The 19,601-nt window shown below is 40.4% G+C and overlaps 2 protein-coding genes across 5 annotated transcripts in view; both read right to left on the bottom strand.

Annotated features, from left to right (window-relative positions):
• The window catches only part of atrx (ATRX chromatin remodeler), a 48,853-nt gene extending 34,209 nt beyond the window's left edge, over positions 1-14,644 (bottom strand). Inside the window, exons 1-14 of one of the 2 annotated variants that reach the window (XM_078169275.1) lie at positions 14,448-14,644; positions 12,826-12,887; positions 12,627-12,676; positions 12,394-12,515; positions 12,223-12,303; positions 11,938-12,047; positions 11,745-11,812; positions 8,346-10,477; positions 7,743-7,815; positions 2,491-2,636; positions 2,243-2,401; positions 2,017-2,128; positions 1,810-1,909; positions 1,347-1,523 (exon numbers count right to left, since the gene is read on the bottom strand). In XM_078169275.1, the coding sequence (XP_078025401.1) occupies positions 1,347-1,523; positions 1,810-1,909; positions 2,017-2,128; positions 2,243-2,401; positions 2,491-2,636; positions 7,743-7,815; positions 8,346-10,477; positions 11,745-11,812; positions 11,938-12,047; positions 12,223-12,303; positions 12,394-12,515; positions 12,627-12,676; positions 12,826-12,882 (3,387 nt within the window). In that variant the 5' untranslated portion in view covers positions 12,883-12,887; positions 14,448-14,644. Of the gene's footprint in view, positions 1-1,346; positions 1,524-1,809; positions 1,910-2,016; positions 2,132-2,242; positions 2,402-2,490; positions 2,637-7,742; positions 7,816-8,345; positions 10,478-11,744; positions 11,813-11,937; positions 12,048-12,222; positions 12,304-12,393; positions 12,516-12,626; positions 12,677-12,825; positions 12,888-14,447 lie in introns of both variants that reach the window. The other variant, XM_078169274.1, reaches the window with a different exon arrangement.
• Positions 14,645-18,812: 4,168 nt separating this feature from the next.
• The window catches only part of LOC117260820 (uncharacterized), a 15,827-nt gene continuing 15,038 nt past the window's right edge, over positions 18,813-19,601 (bottom strand). For all 3 annotated transcript variants that reach the window (XM_078169278.1, XM_078169276.1, XM_078169277.1), the window contains one exon: positions 18,813-19,547. In XM_078169278.1, coding sequence (XP_078025404.1) covers positions 19,314-19,547 — 234 coding nt within the window. In that variant the 3' untranslated portion in view covers positions 18,813-19,313. The remainder of the gene's footprint in view (positions 19,548-19,601) is intronic.

The following is a 19,601-nucleotide window of genomic DNA, read 5'->3' on the forward strand; positions in this document are numbered from 1 at the left end:
TTGTTGACATGGACCAAGGAAGGAACTACGCAGGTGGAACTAATGTGTTGTTACAAGATTTTCCCCATGAGGAAGCATCATCTATCTGCCTATCTATTCATCTGTAAATAAGCGAAGGGACAGTTACCTAACAGCAGACATTTCCTCCTAAGTAGCTACATGGCCACAGCAAAGAAGCAAAAGTCATCAGCGAAGGCTGCTGCTTTTAAGAGTGGTGGAAAGGTGAATATGTTTTGCCTGGTTTTTATGTTTTTGTTTTTTTTAATAACCCATATGATGTGAGAAGCAGCTGACCCACATTCAGAGGGTTTGGACACCACTGCTTTAATGTAAAGCCGCAGCAGTAGGAACTGTTTGGTTTGCATTAGCAATAACTTAATTCAGTGCCCTTCAGATATTGAGCATCATAGACGAATATCTTTTCTTGTGAGATGTCAGGTGTAATCAGTAACACTGTCACTGTTACAAGTATATTTACGGGAGGAAAAATGTCCTCACTGTGGCATCCCTAACTACTAGTAGCACCATTATACACAAAAATAAACAGCTAACAGGACACTGTGTTTCAACAATATTCTACTTCACATGCAGAGTTTCCCTCTACTGTGGTAGGGACCATGGAGATATGAATTATTATATTATTCTTCAAAATAAAGCTTTAAAATAAAAGCAGCACCATTTACCAAAGTAAAGCCCACATGTTGAATGGATTATTGTTTTGACTGTCTGTTACTTAGCAGAGCTCGCTGCCAGCTACATTTCTGACCATTTACCAGTGTGATTTCATACATTTATAGCTGTACACGACTAAATTTCTGGATTTAAGGTGAAGAAACCGAAATGAGACTGATGACTGGTCTTTTACACATGTAAAACGTCATCAAACTAATCCAGCACTGTTATGCACATACCAATCCGAAGTGTAAGACAATGACCTCTAATCAAACTAATGCCTCTCCTTCCATTTCTCACACTCTGATGAGCACTTTTTGGAGTTTAATTACTTAAGGTGAAGTGGACTATTTGATCTGACAGACAGTGAGAGATCAGCAGCAGGCTGGACTGTTATCAGTCTGCTGAACTCAAAGTGGTTATGTCTTGTCCACATGTCCATCACTTGCTTGAGTATCTACATGATAAAGCGCTGCTCAGCTAGTAATTACTTCCTCTAGAAACTGAGAAAAATCTTCAAGTTGTATCGCAGTACTGAATGAGGTTTTGAAAATTTCTCCTGGAATGCCGTATCATGAGGAGACTAACCAACCCTAGTGTTGGAAATGTAATAGCAGAAGGCTTTGAACACACAGCCTGTGCTTCAGACCAACAGCGGAAGATTTCATTTTTACCTCTCGCAGTTTCTTCCTCAGTGCCTCTCTCTCAGCTATACGTTTCCTCCTCTCCTCTTCTTCTTTCAGAGCATCTCTCGTCTCTGTCCGCAGCTTGTCGTCCTTCAGGATTTTGCGGATCTTTTTGCGTCCTTTGCGTCCGTCTTCATCTCCGTCTTCATCACCTTCCTCTCCGCTCTGTGGAAATGAACATTAAGTTCAGCCCTCTGATCTTCAGCCCTTAGGAAAAAAATTCACTTCCTATGATCAGTCGCCAAGCAACCATATGATTAATTTGTGCCCTCAATAATCCTCACAACACACTCCAGGGGTAAGTTCAAATAACATTTTATGTGTCATGCATGACTTGACTAGTAAACGTTATGTGGGTCCATCTCCTCTACCTGGCAAATCCTGCCACAGAAAAAAAAAACACTTTGGGACGGTTCAAGACGACTACCAAGTGCTCTGCATTTTAAAATACCTTCTCATTGCTGGATGAGGAATCCTGAACTTTGATCCTGCGTCGCTTCTTCTTCTGATTATAACTTCTCTGTTTCTCATCGTCCTTCTTCTTCGATGATCTACAGACACAAAACAGAATCACTCTGAGCAAGAGCAGCAGGAAATCAACCCAGATCCAGTGTCAGCAATAAATTACTACTGATTAGATGTAGTGTTCTCTTCTCACCTAGTCTTTCGACGCTTCCCCTCATTCTCCGATTCACTAAGTTCCTCGCTTATCCCCGACTCTGCACTGGTCTCTGACTTCTCAAAATCTGAGTCTGAAGAGTCATCGCTGTCTACTGACAGACAAATAGAAGAAACAAAAGTCACTTGCTGGTATCATAATTAAATATATTTGCGGCCATATTCTTGGACATGGCACACAGGGCAAATAGAAAATGAGAAAGGACCTTTCTTCTTCTTGCCCCCCTTGTTATTCTTTTTACTAGCAGTTTTCTCCTCCCCTGATTCTCCTTCACTCAGAGAGAGTTTATGACGGAGCAATTTGTGGCGTCTGCTGCGCTTCTTCACTTCAATGTCAGAGCCGCTTGAGTCATCTGAATCCTCATCTTCAAAGACAGAAGCAAATAGTTTGAGACGATACACAATGAAAGTCTTAGGTGTAAACAGCTAGATATATTTAGCACATATATTCTACCTTGCTGCTCTTCTTCATCTTCATCCTCTTTTTTAACTTTCTTGGAGGACTTTTCATCCTTTCCTGCGCCTTCATTATCAGAGGAGCTCTCTGCTCCAGAAGAGTAGTTGGATTTTATTTGGGCAAGAAGCATTTTCTTTGCAATCCTTCAGAAGAAAATGAAAAAATACACACAGACACAGAGAAAAGAGGAAGAAGGTTCACATTAATCACATCTTATAAAGTTAATGAACACAAAATTTAAATTTACAGACAATCAGATAAAATTATCCCTTAGCTAAATCACGTGACTTATTGACAAATGATAATCCTTTATATAAACATAACTCACAAGAAAATAACATATATTTTCTGCAATTTACCATAACTAGTGTAGTACCCATTCAAAATGTGCCTGTTCAGAACGAGCTGATTGCTTGGCCTCTGGTTTTACCGCTTGCAGCTTTCTTGGGAACCTCTCATCCAAACAATTTCACACTCTACACTGCTTCTTTGAGTCCTTAGCAACACACCTGCCATGACTCAGTTTGCCTCCCCTTGCAATGCTAGAATATACATGTCATTTGCCAGCAGGTACCGACCTGGGATAAATGCGTTCAATATCAAAGTTACATTGCTGACGCTTGAAATTTTTGAGTTTGCTACACTGTAACACCTCCACTCTCTCTTTCATCATCTCTTCTTGAATGTACTGTAGCGAGCGATGGTGAGCGAGATGGACCCATCATGCCGTTCGGTGGCTCAACAGGTAACAGACCAAATCACAGTGTTTGTTTACAATAACTTCCAGGAAGAAAAGCTTTGTATCACATGCATAAAATTAAACAGCACACGCTTAACCTCAATCGGTTAATTTTTAGCCACCTAAAAAAAAGCATCAGTATCGTTTTAGATGTATGCTACACTAAAAGTATTTTCAATGTTTTACCTTGCTGTCATACAGCACTTTGCAACAGGCAACTGAAGCCATTATCTCAGGACCACAAGACCCCAGTGACTAACAGTAATTTTACTATGCAGAACCAAGGAGTCTGCTGCCCCCAACAAAAATATAAAAATATTCTAAATACAGTGCACACTTGAACCGCTATTGATTTTTTGGTGACTCTTTTTAGGTTGCTTAAATACATTTTGCTGCTGCTCCTGTCCACAGCAGTGCATTGTTTAGCGTCTGTGCCAGTAGATTTAGTTTATCAGCAACACAGTGCACAACATGAGCACAACAGAAACTTAAGTTTGGTGGGACCATCATGTTCAACTATATATCTTTACAAGTTAGAGTTACGGCTGAAAATGATGAAAGAAAAGAAATAGTTTGCCAATTCCACATATCACCACAACTGAAAACGATTGCTAATTGTCTATCTGGAAATAACTGTTGTTGTTATTGCGATATCATAGTGACTCGACCCATGGGGGTCACCTCTAAATATGCTACACAATGTGTACACTGAAATCTCCACCACCACCACCACCACCACCACACTGAGACCTGACATTGTCAGTTGGTCGGCAACCTAGAAGCATGTCTTGTTATTTGAGCTGACAGTTACATTGGATGGGGGCATTCATAAAACATATGAAAGGAAAAAGTTCCGGCATGCTGAGGTAGTGGCGGAATCCCAAGAGACAGGCTGGAGAACAACAACCTATTGCTGATGTAACTTTGTGACCCTATCAACCAAGTATTGACCAAGCTGAGACATTGGTTTCACGTCAGCGGAAGTCAAAAAAGTATTAAAAGATCTCTAAGAAGAATCAAAAAAGGGAAGTTTTGGCTCTGGTTGTGAGGAAGAAATCAGAGTTAGGGGAACTAAGAAACCATAGGTGGAACCACATGACAATCTAAATCTAGCTGCAGGGAGACATCCCTGACTGCTGCCCTACTATCCTGAGATGTTCTGAGAACAAAGGGGCAAAACATCAATGGAGGATGGCTGCCAGCTGAGTCCCTGCAGATGCTACCCAGGCATGTGCGGAGCTGTGACAGGCAGAACCGCCAAAACAAATCACCAAAACAAATATATCCTGTAGATCTCAAGAACTCACTCTCTACACTGCATTTCTTTAGGTCCTGAGCAATACACCTGCCAAGTGGGAAGTCAATGGGATGAATGGTTGTCGAGAAAATGGAAGGACAAACAGAGAGAGGGACTCCTTTCATTTTGGTTAGACTTTAGAGCAACTGGAAAGTCACAGGTGATGTGATTATCTATTTCTGCTTTGAGCTCATTAATGCATAACTGATGGAAACACTGGCAGCCTGTAGAAATATCACTGTGACACTATGACATTACTATGGGTAAAAATTAGGGGTGTAACGGTACACAAAAATCACGGTTCAGTACATACCTCAGTACACAAGTCACGGTTCGTTTTTTTCGGTACAGTAATGAAAAAAATAGACAACTATCAAATATCTTTTACTTATTGGTAACCTTATTAAAACGTACCACCACAGCAGTTAACTCTTTTTACACAATTTTTGAATGAAGCAAATATATATAAAATCCTGCTTTTTCACATTGTTTGAATGAAAATAGAAATATAAAAGTGAAAAATAAAATCCTGCTGTTTTTTTAACACATTTTTTGAATGAAAAATATAAATATAAATTTCTGCTTTAACAGTTTTACTCAATTAAAATAAAAAGTATAGTGCAGCTGGTCAGCTTTAAAGCCTGCTCAGATTCAGTTTTACTAGGAACTTACTTAGCTTTCCCACTTTGTTAAAGTGCAGTAAACAAAACATGCTTATATCTAAAGTGCAGCTTAAACAATTTTACTCAACTCCAATGGCGTTGATTATTTCTTTAGTGCGATGGTCAGGGAAACGCTTTCTTTTTAAACGACGACGATCTCGTAGTTTGCACCAGATTGCTTTTTCTAGTCGTGCCGGTTAACGTTCAAACTCGGGTGGTGTCGCTTTAGATGCGTTAGCATGTTAGACGTGTTTCCAAGTATATACCCGACCGCTGTTCTGCAGTGCCGGCACACTGCTTTTGTCTTGTCAACTTGTTTATTTCCATCTTCGTATTTTACCCTGAAACCAAAGTGTTCCCAAACGGAGGACTTAAGGTTTGCGGGTGGGTCTTCAGGTTCGTCAGGCTCACCTGCCATGTTGTCAAAATGCAAGAATGTGCTGCACAAAGTGAAAGCTGAGATTTACGGGACTCGGTCCGTCACTCAATTATGACCGTCGGGGAACTAGATATTTTAAATGGTTCGGCTCGCAAAAACGGAATTAAAATAAAACAAAATAAAATAAAATAATATCCTGCACCCAATAATTCGGTACAGGGTCGTGCCGAACCAGAAGTCGCGTACCGAACGGTTCGACACAAATACATGTACCGTTACGGCCCTAGTAAAAATACAGATTTACAGGGATAAATCAAAAAGAAATGCTGCCACTGGGACTGTGAGCCTTCACACTGGGCCTGATGAGTCAAGTTGGCAATATGCTGTCAGAGTCCAGCAAATATACAGTCAGGTCCATAATTATTTGGACAATGATACAGTTGTCGTCATTTTGGCTCTGTACACCACCACAATGGGTTTTAAATGAAACAATGAATACCTGCTTAAAGTGTAGACTCTCAGCTTTCATTTAAGGCTTTTTTCAAAAATGTAGTATGAACCGTGTAGGAATGACAAGCATTTCTTCACACAGTCCCCCGACTTTAAGGGCTCATAAGTCAGTCAGTTTTAATACTTGGTTGCAAATCCTTTACAGTCAATGACTGCCTGAAGTGTTGAACACATAGGCATCATCAGATGCTGTGTTTCTTCCCTGGTGATGCTCTGCCAGCCCTTTACTGCAGCCGTCTGCACTTCCTGCTTGTGTTTTGGGTGTTTTGCCCTCAGTTTTGGCTTCAGCAAGAGAAACGCATGCTCAATTGGATTCAGGTCAGATGATATGACTTGGCCATTGCAGAACATTCCACTTTTTTGCCTTAAAAATGTCTTTGGTTGCTTTTGCAGTATGCTTCAGGTCAATGTCCAACTGCACTGTGAAGCATCGTCCAATGAGTTTTGAAGCATTTGGTTGAATCTGAGCAGATAATGGTGCCCCAAACACTTCAGCTTTCATCCTGCTGCTCTTGTAAGCAAGACAAGACTTCACTAGAATAAATACAGAGGGTTTATCACAAGATGCAAACCATTGGTTAGCCTTAAAAATGGAAGGCCAGATTAGAGTTTGTCAAAAACCATCTAAAAAGCCTGTACAGTTGTGGAACAGCATACTATGGACAGATAAAACAAAGATCAACTACCAGAATGATAGGAAGACAAGACAAGGAAGAAGGGAAGGAACTGCTCATGATCCAAAGCACACCACCTCATCAGTGAAGCATGGTGGAGGTACTGTTATGTCATGGCCATGTATGGCTGCCAGTGGAACTGGTTCTCTTGTATTTATTGATGATGTGACTGCTGACAAGAGCAGCAGGATGAAAGCTGAAGTGTTTGGGGCTACATTATCTGCTCAGATTCAACCAAATGCTTCAAAACTCATTGGACGATGCTTCACAGTGCAGTTGGACAATGACCTGAAGCATACTGCAAAAGCAACCAAAGACATTTTTAAGGCAAAGAAGTGGAATGTTCTGCAATGGCCAAGTCATATCATCTGACCTGAATCCAACTGAGCATGCGTTTCTCTTGCTGAAGCCAAAACTGAGGGCAAAACACCCAAAACACAAGCAGGAAGTGCAGACGGCTGCAGTAAAGGGCTGGCAGAGCATCACCAGGGAAGAAACCCAGCATCTGATGATGCCTATGTGTCCAACACTTCAGGCAGTCATTGACTGTAAAGGATTTGCAACCAAGTATTAAAACTGACTGTTTAACTGATGATTATATTAGTTTGTCCAAATACTTATGAGCCCTTAAAGTCGGGGGACTGTGTGAAGAAATGCTTGTCATTCCTACACGGTTCATACTACATTTTTGAAAAAAGCCTTAAATGAAAGCTGAGAGTCTGCACTTTAAGCAGGTATTCATTGTTTCATTTAAAACCCAGTGTGGTGGTGTACAGAGCCAAAATGACGACAACTGTATCATTGTCCAAATAATTATAGACCTAACTGTATAAGGTCAAACAGCTCTACCTGACAGAGCTCCTTAAACTGTCTCTAAAATTAGCACAGCAGCAACAACACAGTAAAAAAGATGCTTTCATTGTAGACCTTAAACGATGGTAATCACAACTCTTTTGTCTTTATCTTTACAACTTGTTTTGATAAGTACCTGTTTTCAGGATCATCATCGTCATCATCTTCACAAATCTGAGAGACTTTCTCTTTATCATCCTCTTCATCTCCTACATAACAAAGTAGCACACAAGCTTTGAATGGAAGAGCATGAGTCATTAAAAGATAAATTTGACATTTTGCAAAAAAAGCTTATTTGCTTTTTTGCCAAAAGTTGCCTCGTAAAACAGTGAGCTTTAAATGTGCCATTGGGGGAATTTTTGACAAAGCCCGCGTAGCTTTATGCTAAGCCAGTAGTTCTCAAAATTCTTCTGTCATGCCCTCCTTCAGAAGCTGAACCCTCCCAGTTTCAGTGAAGTACAGGTCAGCTTGATAGCATTAGCAAACTCCCCACCTGCAGTAGCTCTATGACCCCACTAGGGGGGCACGCCCCACAGTTTGAGAACCACTGTGCTAAGCTAAAGGCATGCTGGTCTCAGCTACATATTTATGATACAGATATTAAGAGCGGTGCCAATTTGCTCATCTGACTCAGCAAGACAGCAAATAAGTGCAGTTCCTGAAATATTGAGGTTTTCCTACAACTCATGGACACCGAGCTGAGCTTTACTAAACACTCCTCTCTTCAAAGTCAAATTACCTGAGGATTGATGAAAAGGTCCACTACTTCCCACCACGTTATCCTCCACAATACGTTTGATCTTTTGTTCGTCACTGTCCTCTCCCGAGTCATCTTCAGCCTGCTCCTCCTCATCCTCACTGGAGGACGACTGCAGGTTGGAGGCTGCTTTGGAGTTACTTCCCCTGCGCTTCTTTTCATAAGACCTTCTCGTCTTGGCTCCTTTCCTCTCATGAGAGTTTTTGTCTTCCTCTTTTGCTTCATCTTGTTTCTTCACTCGACTAGACCTCCTCTTTGATGTGGCCACTTTACTCTTTTTCTCCTTCTCCTGGTCAGAGTCAGAGTCAGAGGAGTCTGAGCCATTCTGTTTTTTCTTCTTGGACGTCTTTTTACTTTTGCTTTCAAAATCTGAATCAGAGCTTTCGGGCTTCCTCTTGCGTTTGGACGCTTTGTCTTTAGTAGATGTATTGTTTAGTTTGAATAAACACTTTTTAGCACTTGTGCTTCCCTGTTCCTCATCTGTGCTGTGGCCCGCTGCAGCTTTCTCCAACAGTATGTTAGGAATTTCATCTGAGTCAGAATCCATCACCTTTTTCTCTGAATCCTTGGTCTCCTCCCTATCCTCTTTCTTGTTGTTACTGGATTTCTTTGAAGACTTACCATCCTTCTCAGATTCTGACTCAGAGGACTCATCCTTATTGTCAGCCTGCTTCCTCAGAGGAGTGGTCTTCAGTCTACTAGAGCGACGGCCTGGTGGAGGACTGTCTGTCCCATCTACAGCATCAGCAGCATCATCCTTTTCCTTCTCATTTTTTTCTTCATGCTTTTTTTGCACATCTCCATCTTTTTCTTTGTTTTTTGACCTGGAGGACCTTGACCCACGCGTCGTCACAACAGGCACAGGAGTCAGTTTGACAATGAGGTTCTTCACCTTGGGCTGGGTGGGCTGAGAGTCTGTTGAGTTTCCATTTGACTTTAAATCAGCATCTGTGACCAAATCAGTGTCAGTCTGTGAGAGCATGGTGGAATCGGCAAGACTCTCCACCATTTGAAAAAGCTCTTCGGGAACAGAGGGAGGCACAGACATAATGTCATGATCTAGGGACATTTCCCCAGCTGACACTAGCTCATCATCACATACTTCAGTTTTAATTGTCTTTTTGGTTACATCAGTTTCTGTTTGGCTGTCTCTCATTTTAGTCTCAGCTGACACTTGATCATCGTCCTTGTCCTGTTCATTATGCTGGTCCTTGTCGTTCTCCTCTGCAACGTCAGCCTCCTCTGCTGCGTCAGCCTCAAAGGCTACATCAGCCTCCTCGGATGCATCAGCCTCCAATGCCATGTCAGCCTCCTCGGCTGCATCAGCCTCCACTGCTATGTCAGCCTCCTCAGCTGCATCAGCCTCCACTGCTATGTCATCATCCTCTTCTGTGAAATGCTCCTCTTCAGCATCAGCCTCCTCTGCCACTTCAGCCTTCTCAACTGCATCCACAACATTATCCAAATGGTCGTTTTCTACAGGGGCGACAACATTAGTGCTCTTTCTTATAATATGTTGCACTTCGTTTCCATTCTGCAACTCCATGTTTCTGAATTCAGGCTCCAAAGCCTCCTCCAATGCACTGTGGGCTTTTTTCAGATCAGCAAGCACGGCCTTGAAGGCTTTCAAATGCCGATACCTGACAGCCCTATCTCCCTGCTCCTCAGCTGTCTGCTGTATAAACTGAATGAATGTATTGTTGAGACCAGTAGTTGTTTCAACAAGCTTTTTTGTTTTCTTTATAAGTTCTTTTGGTACCTGCAGTTTTCTGTATGAGAATGTCATGGTCCCTGAGCCTTCAGTATGTTCTTTCCCATTCACAACTACTTTGTGCTCTTTGACTGCTTTGTTCTTGTGTTTCTTGCTCTCACGTTCCTCGCTTTTGTCCGGTTTTCGTTGCTTGAGTTGCAGTTCTTGTTTTTCCATGATGCGGTGGCATTTGGAGACCAGATCCTGGAGAGGCTCTGATCTGCAGACATAGCAGTGCCACTTTGAGTTCTCATCAGTAATGACTGAAAGCTCCTTCCTGCCCAGGTTGCGCAGAATACACTTTTTACAGAAGGCATTGTTGCAGTAGTCACAGCAGATGAGCTTGCCACCTTCAGCGCACCACCTGGGGAGGACACATTATATTTAATGCTACTCTCAAGGAGCATTCAAATCATAAGACACCTGTGTCATACACTTTGAACAAAACAGCAAAAACAAGCTTTCGTGTGAATTTCATGTTACACAAAAATCATCATGGACTCAATGCAATGTCATGTGTATCCTCAGCCAAACCTACATTATTAGACTCCATGTCTTATTACAGTGGAAACCGCTTAGTGATCATGGTTATAGTGATCAGCAGCTTATATGAATCAATGAGCTCGTGTCAGAATCTTTCCTTCGCAAATATAATAATAATAATTAACTTTTAATAATCAAGTTGCCCCCTGTCAAGTAGAGTTGTACCGATACCGATACCAGTATCGGAAATGCCTCCGATACTGCCTAAAATGCGATATCGGGTATCGGCGAGTACAGCCTAAGACCAATCCGATACCACGTAATGCCTCACGTCATTACGCATACATACGCTACAGGCAAACGAAATTGAAACGGAGTGGAGTTTAAAAAACATTCTACTGTAGCATTTAAAATGTCTTTTTTACCAAATTGTGTGGCTGCACTTTAACCTGTGTCTTGATCTGTATCAACACTGGATAATAATAATAAAAAAGTTTTATGGCATTCATTCTATTATTATGTATTCATTTCTCAATATTTTACAGTAGTTTTAGGAGTTGAGACATACAACAATTCATATCCCATCCATTTTTATTTTACGCGCTGGTATCGGAGCGGTACTCGGTATCGGCAGATACCTAAGGTTCAGGGATCGGAATCGGTATCGGGAAAGAAAAAGTGGTATCGGTACATCTCTACTGTCAAGTGTTATTTTATCATACATGATGACATATGGAAACAAATGCAACAAAACTGTTCCTCAGGCAATCTTTTGTTGTCTACTCAAACAACAACAAACAGTTATGGCTGCACACAGGGAAAGCACCTGCGTGTGAAGCCGCCCTCATCAAGTGAATTGATAAAGCAGCTGCACTGTATTTTGAAACAATCAATAAATTTCAGCAAATAGCGTAGCTGTCAGTTTCATTGTTCTATATTCATGTAATAAATATAGAAACGTCAATTAGATGCTAACCTGCATGAGAAATAAGGAGAAGTTGGTTATAATAATTACAGTAATCGATTAGACCTGGACAGACGTGATCACTGTCAGTAGTTTCCACCGTACTTTTATTGTGCATCTTCTCATGACTTTGGCTTAACAAATAAATCACAATTTTTTGCTGGTCTTGTGTAAAATGCTTTACCTGCACTGCTCATCCATGCCATCAGAGTCTCTGTTGATGTCATCACTTGTGTAATACTTGTAGCATGACTTTAAAAAAAAAAAAAAGGAAATCATGTGATCATACATACAGAATGGAAAGACTGAAAAATATGAGTGTGGACTTCCTATAATGGCTCTGACAATATGTGAAATGTAGGTTTGCAATTTCCTACCTTGCAAATAAGTACTTTGAGCGCAGGATGCTCGTACACAGAGTTGCGCTGAAACTGGTTTACTTGTTTTCCACAGGCAGTGCAGTTCACTTTCTTCTGCAGGGTGTCATCTGTGATACAGAGGAAAATAATCAATAATTGTCACTTTGACTTTTGTCTCACTCAATAAATGATGTATTACTTTCATGCTATTCACTTTAATTACACTAAAACTCTAGGCATGTTCTCTTGTGAACATCAACATACCAAAAATATAAAGTTTGCAAATAATGAAATTTAAGTAACCTGTATGTTTCTGTTTAAAATCCACTCTGAGCTTCATGGCGCCTTTATTTTCATTCCCAGCTGGCCTCATCACTAAAGTACCTGGTCAGAGGCAAAAACAAATAAGTCTCAAATCAGCATCCTATTCAGTATCAACAACCTCTTGATCAAGACCAACAAGTACCTCCATACCTTTAGATGCGCTGCTTGTGTTATTGTCTGAAGGGTTGTCAGAGGTGGCACCTTCATTTTCACTCTCACCTGAGGTGTCAGATTCATTCGGTCCAGTGTGCTTAGCTACAGTGGCGGACTTCCTAAAATGAAATGGCACATAGGTTTGATATTTCAAGCTGTGTCTTTAGGAACTCTTTTGAGAGCATGCAACTGCAAACAAAATAGTCACATATAAGAAGACTGCTTCTCACCTCTTGTTGCGAGAAGAGGAGGGCTTCATAGTTTCTGTTGAGCTACCAGGCTGACAGGGATATAAGACTGATTTAATACACTTAGAACTAAAAGCAAAAACAGTAAATTTGTGCCTTTAATCATTAGTTTATGTTTTCAGTATCATAAACATAACAGTCTAAACATGTCATTTGGCTCCCTACAAAGCTGCGTACTTACCTCCTCTGTTTTTTCTGACATTTGGTCAAGGTGTGATTCAGAAGAAGCCAGACTCATTTTACCTGGAGAGAGATTTGTTTACCGATGAACATAGTGGTAAATAAAGATGTTGTACAATGTTGTACATAAATCACAGAGATTTGAGTTTGTAAATACATACTGATATGCCTTTTTATTTTTACAGCTAACATAGAAAACCAAAAACAAGCATGCTGTGTTTTTACTATCCAGATACCAATAAGTACTTGTTACAATTTCACTGTCTGTATTTTCTTAGTTTGTGTTTACATTTTCACTGCTTGTGTATTTTATTAGTCTCGAGGTGGGCTGCCTGGCACAAGACTTATGGCTCAAATCTTCCACTGAAGTAAAAGCAATAATAAAAGCAACCATTGAAATATAATGGGCCAGGAAAATAAAACAGCAAATAAACAGCTGTTGCTTAAATTATTACCAAAAGTCCACAAATTTTAACTTTTCACTCACATTTCTAAAATTTGTGTGTTTTACTTAAACAATGCAATTGCATAACAAAACACAGCTATGTCAAATTTTGTGTTATTAAACGATAAGTTACACAGAAAAGTAGCCCTCAGGGCGTGATTCCCAGTGGGCGTGTGCTTTTCCAGACAGTTGCAAAGTCAAAGGTTGCAGGCGATGTTTGGGTTGTTGTTAGTCTACTGAAAAAAAAACAAAAAAACATTCAACTTCACAAACTGTTACGGTTCATATACAACTAAAATAAACGATCGTACGATTGTAACATTTGTGTAAATATACATTCACATAATTAAAAATGTGCGTTACCTACATTTATCCGTGCATGCATTTGGAGCATGTCACTCATCAGAAGAGGCACCGCTGTTTATTGTGCCGTTTTGCGTCATCATAATGTGCTGATTAGATCGCTGTGAGCTGTGTTGAGCTATCATTCAGTACTTCTAGCAGCAACCAGGCCTAAAATTTATCCAAAATCCGGTGTCAGTCGAGGAAAAACAGCCCACTCGCGCTCCTCCGTTTGTAGCTCAGTGCTGCTTCTTTATCCCTGCCGCTGCTTTCCGATGTTTTGACAACACAGAACTCTGGACTATCAGGGATGCCAAGTTTAGGCTGGCTAACGGTAGCAGGTTTAGCGGTCGCCGTTAATACTCAACTACTTCTTTTCGCTGCCCCACGTTGCCCTGGCAACATTGCAATCTCGGCGGTGCATAGAGATCCAATGCATGGGCATGCACCGAAAAATGCACGCGCAGGCCTTCCCTCCTGACGATGCCATGGCACAAACCAGAGCGCTAACTGCAGCCTGGTACTGCCTAGCAACATCCGAAGTAGTAATGTAACGCTTAGCTGGATAAAATACAAACCAACTGACGCGTTTTTACAAAAGGGTGCGTTTTTACATTTTAATCACTTTAAGAAACATTATGTAGTGCGCATAAGCGCGCCTGAATCTCCGTGTGTGCGAATTTAAACATTGCCGGCTGTGCTACAACTCAGCTAGCCTAGCTTGCTAGCTAGCAATAGGCACTTACAGTATGGCGCGGCTCGCCGCTAGCGAAGGTAGCACAGTAATCAATGCACAATTGACTAGTCTAAACAAACAAGCTAAACAGTGTTCCTACCTGCTTTTAACTGTCGTCATTCCTTGACAGACAGACAGCCGTTTAGTTGTAGGTACAGGTGACCCAGTTCAATCCAATTTGCAGGTTTTCGATGGTGCGGAAGCAAGAATAGCCACAGAATACAGAAACAACTCCGGTCAGGGGAGACAAAGCAAGGGGACCATCTTGCCGGATGGCTGTGGACGCAGCAAAATGGCGCATCTAGCCTAAATCCTGTGCGCTTTCCTATTGGCTGCCCGCCTCAGACCTTCTCCCGCTCTGAGTGGCCCAGGCTCACCGATGCTTATTGATTCGTTTAGCCGGGGAGGGAATGACTTTCTCGGGGAAGTGAAATGCTGCTGGATATATTTCCAATTCATTCATTTGTTGATACCGTGAGAGGCGCGCTGTTTTGTTTCTGTGATCCAACCTCTGAAACACTATCACAATCACAATACATATTTTCTATGCTTCTTAGCCTACAGTTAGGTAGCTTCAGTTCAATTTCTCAATACATGTCGCAATATTACAAGATGGATTAAAAAATAATAAAAATACAAGTAATAAACCAAGGAGGACGTATTCAAATAATTGTAGTACTGACTTAAAATGTAAATTAAAAAATAAATAATAATAATAATAAGCACAAGGCTTTAAGTAAAATAGGCATACTAATAACAAATAGTAAAAATTAAAGTCCTCATTATGTAGAAAGATGTTCCTAACACAAAATATGATTAACATATCCATTATGTTGTATTATTATTGATAAAAATAAGAGTTTACTACTACCTGCCAATGTAAACAGTTAAAAAGTTTTATGTTCATGTCAGTGCACCAGTAACTATAACCTAATAATATAATATGGCCTACCTTATTCTGACACGCATCATTCAGCATAAACAGTACTTTTACTTATATTTTAATTCTCTGTACTTTCACTTACGTATCATCTTGAATACAGGTATTTTAATAGTGAATGGTAAGCAGCTACTCACTGTTGATTGAGCTCCTTCTAACCTCTTTTCACAGAGTAGTGTGGGCCAGTGATTCCCAACATAGTGATTGGGCTCCCTCCACAGGGGCACTAACACATTTGGCCCGTCCTGAGATGATTAATAGGGTAAGAACATGGCATCGACATAAAGGATAACAAATCTAGTATTTTTAGACATTGATACATCCTGTAATTTCATGCTGTAAACACTACTGGAATATTAATTTTGAGAGCATTAACTGGAAATTAATCTGGATTTACTATAACAAACACTGTCAACAGTAAGGGTAGTGAAGTGTATTTTAAATTTATACATCCACTTTTTACAAAAAAAATAGAGAAATAATCTTTCTGAATCCTATGTTTTGTAATAGTGACACAGAAATAAACATTTATTTTATAGATGCATTTATCTAAAATTTGTCTGGATCAATGTTGAGCATGTTATGTGTAACTAAGATTAATTTAAAGACAAAGGAGGACACGTCTTTATTTTAAATTCTCTGATTTTATACGGTAAGCTTTAAATGCAAATGCAGCTGTACTTTGGAACACCAGAAGGACAGACAGTTCAGAAAGCCATCAGGACTGTGGTCAATCACTGAGCTTCTTTAACTTCAGTATGGGAGGTGGAACCTTTGTAGATGTGAGTCAAGTATGCTATCTTGTTGCTCTGTTTGTTAAGAAAATCAATAAAAGTTCAAGTAAAAGAAAGTATGGGTGGTGGGAGGTGGGCTGTTATTAGTTGTTTTAAACTATGTTTTTGTTTCCTTATATGGTGATTGAATAATATATGTTGTTATCATTTTAACTCTTTGTGCCTACAACAGTGATTTTATTGAAACCATTTGAGATGTTTGAAGTGGAAATGTCTCTTATAGTGGAATGGCTAATAATATCTAAAACATGACAAGGCGTCCCAACCAAACACTGCCTTTTCATAAAAGTCACAAGCCACGATAAGCTAGTTGTATGAAAAATCATATCCTGAAGTTTCACATTACAACTTTCTAATTTGCACAAAAGTAAAGGATGATTATTTGGGGCATCTCTGCCTGTCCTGTGACTCCGGTACCTCTTTGAATAAACCGCACTGATCTGAACACTGTGAAAAGTTACAAATATCACCTGAAGATGGGGCTCTTCTTCAAAGGTTGTCGGTGTGAAATATGAGGATGTGAATGTGTTAAGAGCGTGCAAGGATAAGAACTCAACTAAACTTATAAGTGACAGATGAGCCGGTGTTTTACCTTCTTAGTCATGATGATGGCCGTGATCTACACAGTATCACTGCACTGTGAAGATGAGCTGCTTTTTTATTAATCTTTATCTTTTGTTTTCTTTTTAACAGTATAATTACAGAGGATTAAAAACAGTAAAGAAATGACAAGGAACGTGTATATATAATCATGAACAAAGCCTACAGGGAGAAACAAGTCTACATTATATTTAGTTTATGCCTTTATTTCTTTACTAACCGTTTGCCCAGCCTTTTGCAAAATCCTCACCCTTCATCCTTAACCTTTATGTCGGATTCTCCATCACGATATCTGTAATGGTCAGCCATTGTTTCTAATCTGATGCATAAGTCTTCAGACAGTTCTTTATGATAGCCCTCAGTCAGGCAGCGAGGATAATCTTTACCAAGTGTTGGTCTCCTACATGTACAGTTTCTTCCACATGACCCAGGTATAAGACAAGATCGGGGGATTTTGTAACCAATACATCACCTAGGACAGAATGTATACCATCCCAAAGAGGTTGTATTTTCATTCAGCTCCAAAAGCTGTGTGGTTTGGTTCCAAGTGTTCACACAGCCTCCAGTATAGCTGTTGAATATTCATTTAAACTAACAAATCTGATTCTTCCAAATGATTCATCTCCCTCTCTGTGGTTGTATTGTGGTCTGGTGTATTTTCCGTATATCATACTGGGTTCTCTTTAGTGAGTTCTTTCTCCCATTTAGCCTTCATCCCGGATAAATAGGGAGGGTTGAGTCAGGTGGGACATCCAGCACAAAACCTATGCTAAATTAGATATACTGATCATAAATCAGATTTCCATGCAGAATCAGTTAAGGGCCGGGTTACCAACGACCATCACTGGTACTGTTGGTCAATGGGGTGCCGGTGGAAACTAGCCTACTTTTGGGTGAAGGAGAAGGAGAGGGGGACGGCATGTTTTGAGGCATAGGGAGAGGAGGAAGAGTAGGAAGGTGGAGGTGAGAGTCAGAACTTTAAATGTTGGCACCATGACTAGTAAAGTGGGAGAGCTGACTGATATGGAGAGAAGTAAGGTAGAGACCAGCGGAAAGGGGAGTAAGGCCAGGAGCATCGGAGGTGGGTTCAAACTTATCTACCATAGTGTGGATGTGAGGAGAAATGGCTTAGGGGCAATCCTGAAAGAAAATTATGTCAACAGTGTGTTGGAAGTAAAGAGGGAGTAGGAAAGAGTGACAAGTATGAAGCTGGAAGTTGAAGGAGTAAAGATGAATATTGTCATCATATATATCCCGCATGTCGGGTGTGAGATGGAAAAGAAAGAATAATTCTGGAGTGATAATGACGTGGAGAGTGTTTACAGGGAGGAGGTAGTGGTGATGCATTTCCAAGTTGTGATCCAGGATGACTGGAGCTTTCCTCCTCCAGTATCATATCATTCAAGGCATGACTGCTTATACTGTTTAAGGTATCAGTGATCCATCCTTGTCATTCAAGTAAAACTGTCCAGTCAACCAGTAAAGCTGTTTCACAATGGAGCACTACAGTGGAAAACCGGGGAGAGAGATGGGGCCTGCGCAAGAAAAGGACGAAACATGAGAGAGGAGAGGGGGGGCTGCAAGGCGAATGGGTAGGCAATGTTTGCTTCTGCTTCCCCAGCAGTGAAAGAGATGTGCAGAACATGAAAGCAGTGAGCACTGATTATCTGCATGCTGCATCGCCATGGACTGCCGTGCGCACTCAAAGAGGGAAACACACAAAAGGTGCCCAGCCCTTTCTGCTGAACCTGTTGTGCGTGAGAAGCAGAGCAGACAAGATTGTTAAAGGAATTGTAGGACTAAAGGAAGAGGAGGAGAAGAAGTGGTGCCAAGAAAACATGCCAGCTCTTAGCTGAGAGTAGAAATTCCAGTATTTAATCAGACCCAAAACTGGTTCATGTTGGGTTGGGCCTTTTTTGGGCCCGTCAAGCTCCACACTGAAGCACAAGACATTGAAACATGACCAATTATTTATTGGGCGTACAGATTCTCCAACAGCAGGAAATGCAATAAAAATAACACATCAATTGCTGTAATTTGCCATGATAATCTTTTTTAAAGCACCAGTAAACAAATAGGATTATTGCCGCTTTCAAAATTAAACAGAGAAAGAGCAACAAGAATGACAGAATAAATGTGTAATATAATTTATTAAAAAAATATCCATGGGTTTGATGGATGTAAATTTCACATACATTATGATACAAAATCAGTTTGCTATCACCACATTAAAAATTGCATTATCTCCACAAAACCCTCAACCTGCATACAATATGTATGGTTTATTTCAATATAACAGAAAGGGTTCTGACTTATGTAAACAAATAAAAAGATGACCTGCTCAGATTAGAAAATGGCAGTTAGCATAAGAGCTGGCTCGCATGCATGCCCCTATGCTTCCGACCTAAAGCAAAAAGTTGCGAAAATAATACTGCATACCCTTCTATTTTTGTTCCCTCCACAATTCCATTATAGTGTATTTGAACCAGCAAAGGCTGTTTAAAATCAGTTTCACACATAGTGGGAAATCAGTAATGTAAAAGGTTCAACTCAACTATTGTGATATTCATCACAAAATACTTAGTGTATCTAATACATCAACACATTTCAGGAGATTTAAAAGTAGTTCCAATCATGTCCACAATTCTATTTTCAACATCTTCAGACTAACGTAGCATTTCATGATGCCGCATTTCATTTTTACCTCTTCAAGTTTCTCCCTGAGTGCCTCTGTCTCAGCTACACATTTCTCATCTTCTTCCGTCAGAACATCTCCAGTCTCTGTGCGCAGCTTGTCGTCCTTCAGGGTTTTGCAAGTCTTTTTGCATCCTTCTTCATTTGCGTCGTCATCACATTCCTCTCCGCTCTGTGGAAATGAACATTAAGTTCAGCCCTCTGATCTTCAACCCTTAGAAAAAAA

Source organism: Epinephelus lanceolatus, chromosome 7 (assembly GCF_041903045.1).
Source record: "Epinephelus lanceolatus isolate andai-2023 chromosome 7, ASM4190304v1, whole genome shotgun sequence".
Classification (NCBI taxonomy): Eukaryota; Metazoa; Chordata; class Actinopteri; order Perciformes; family Serranidae; genus Epinephelus; species Epinephelus lanceolatus.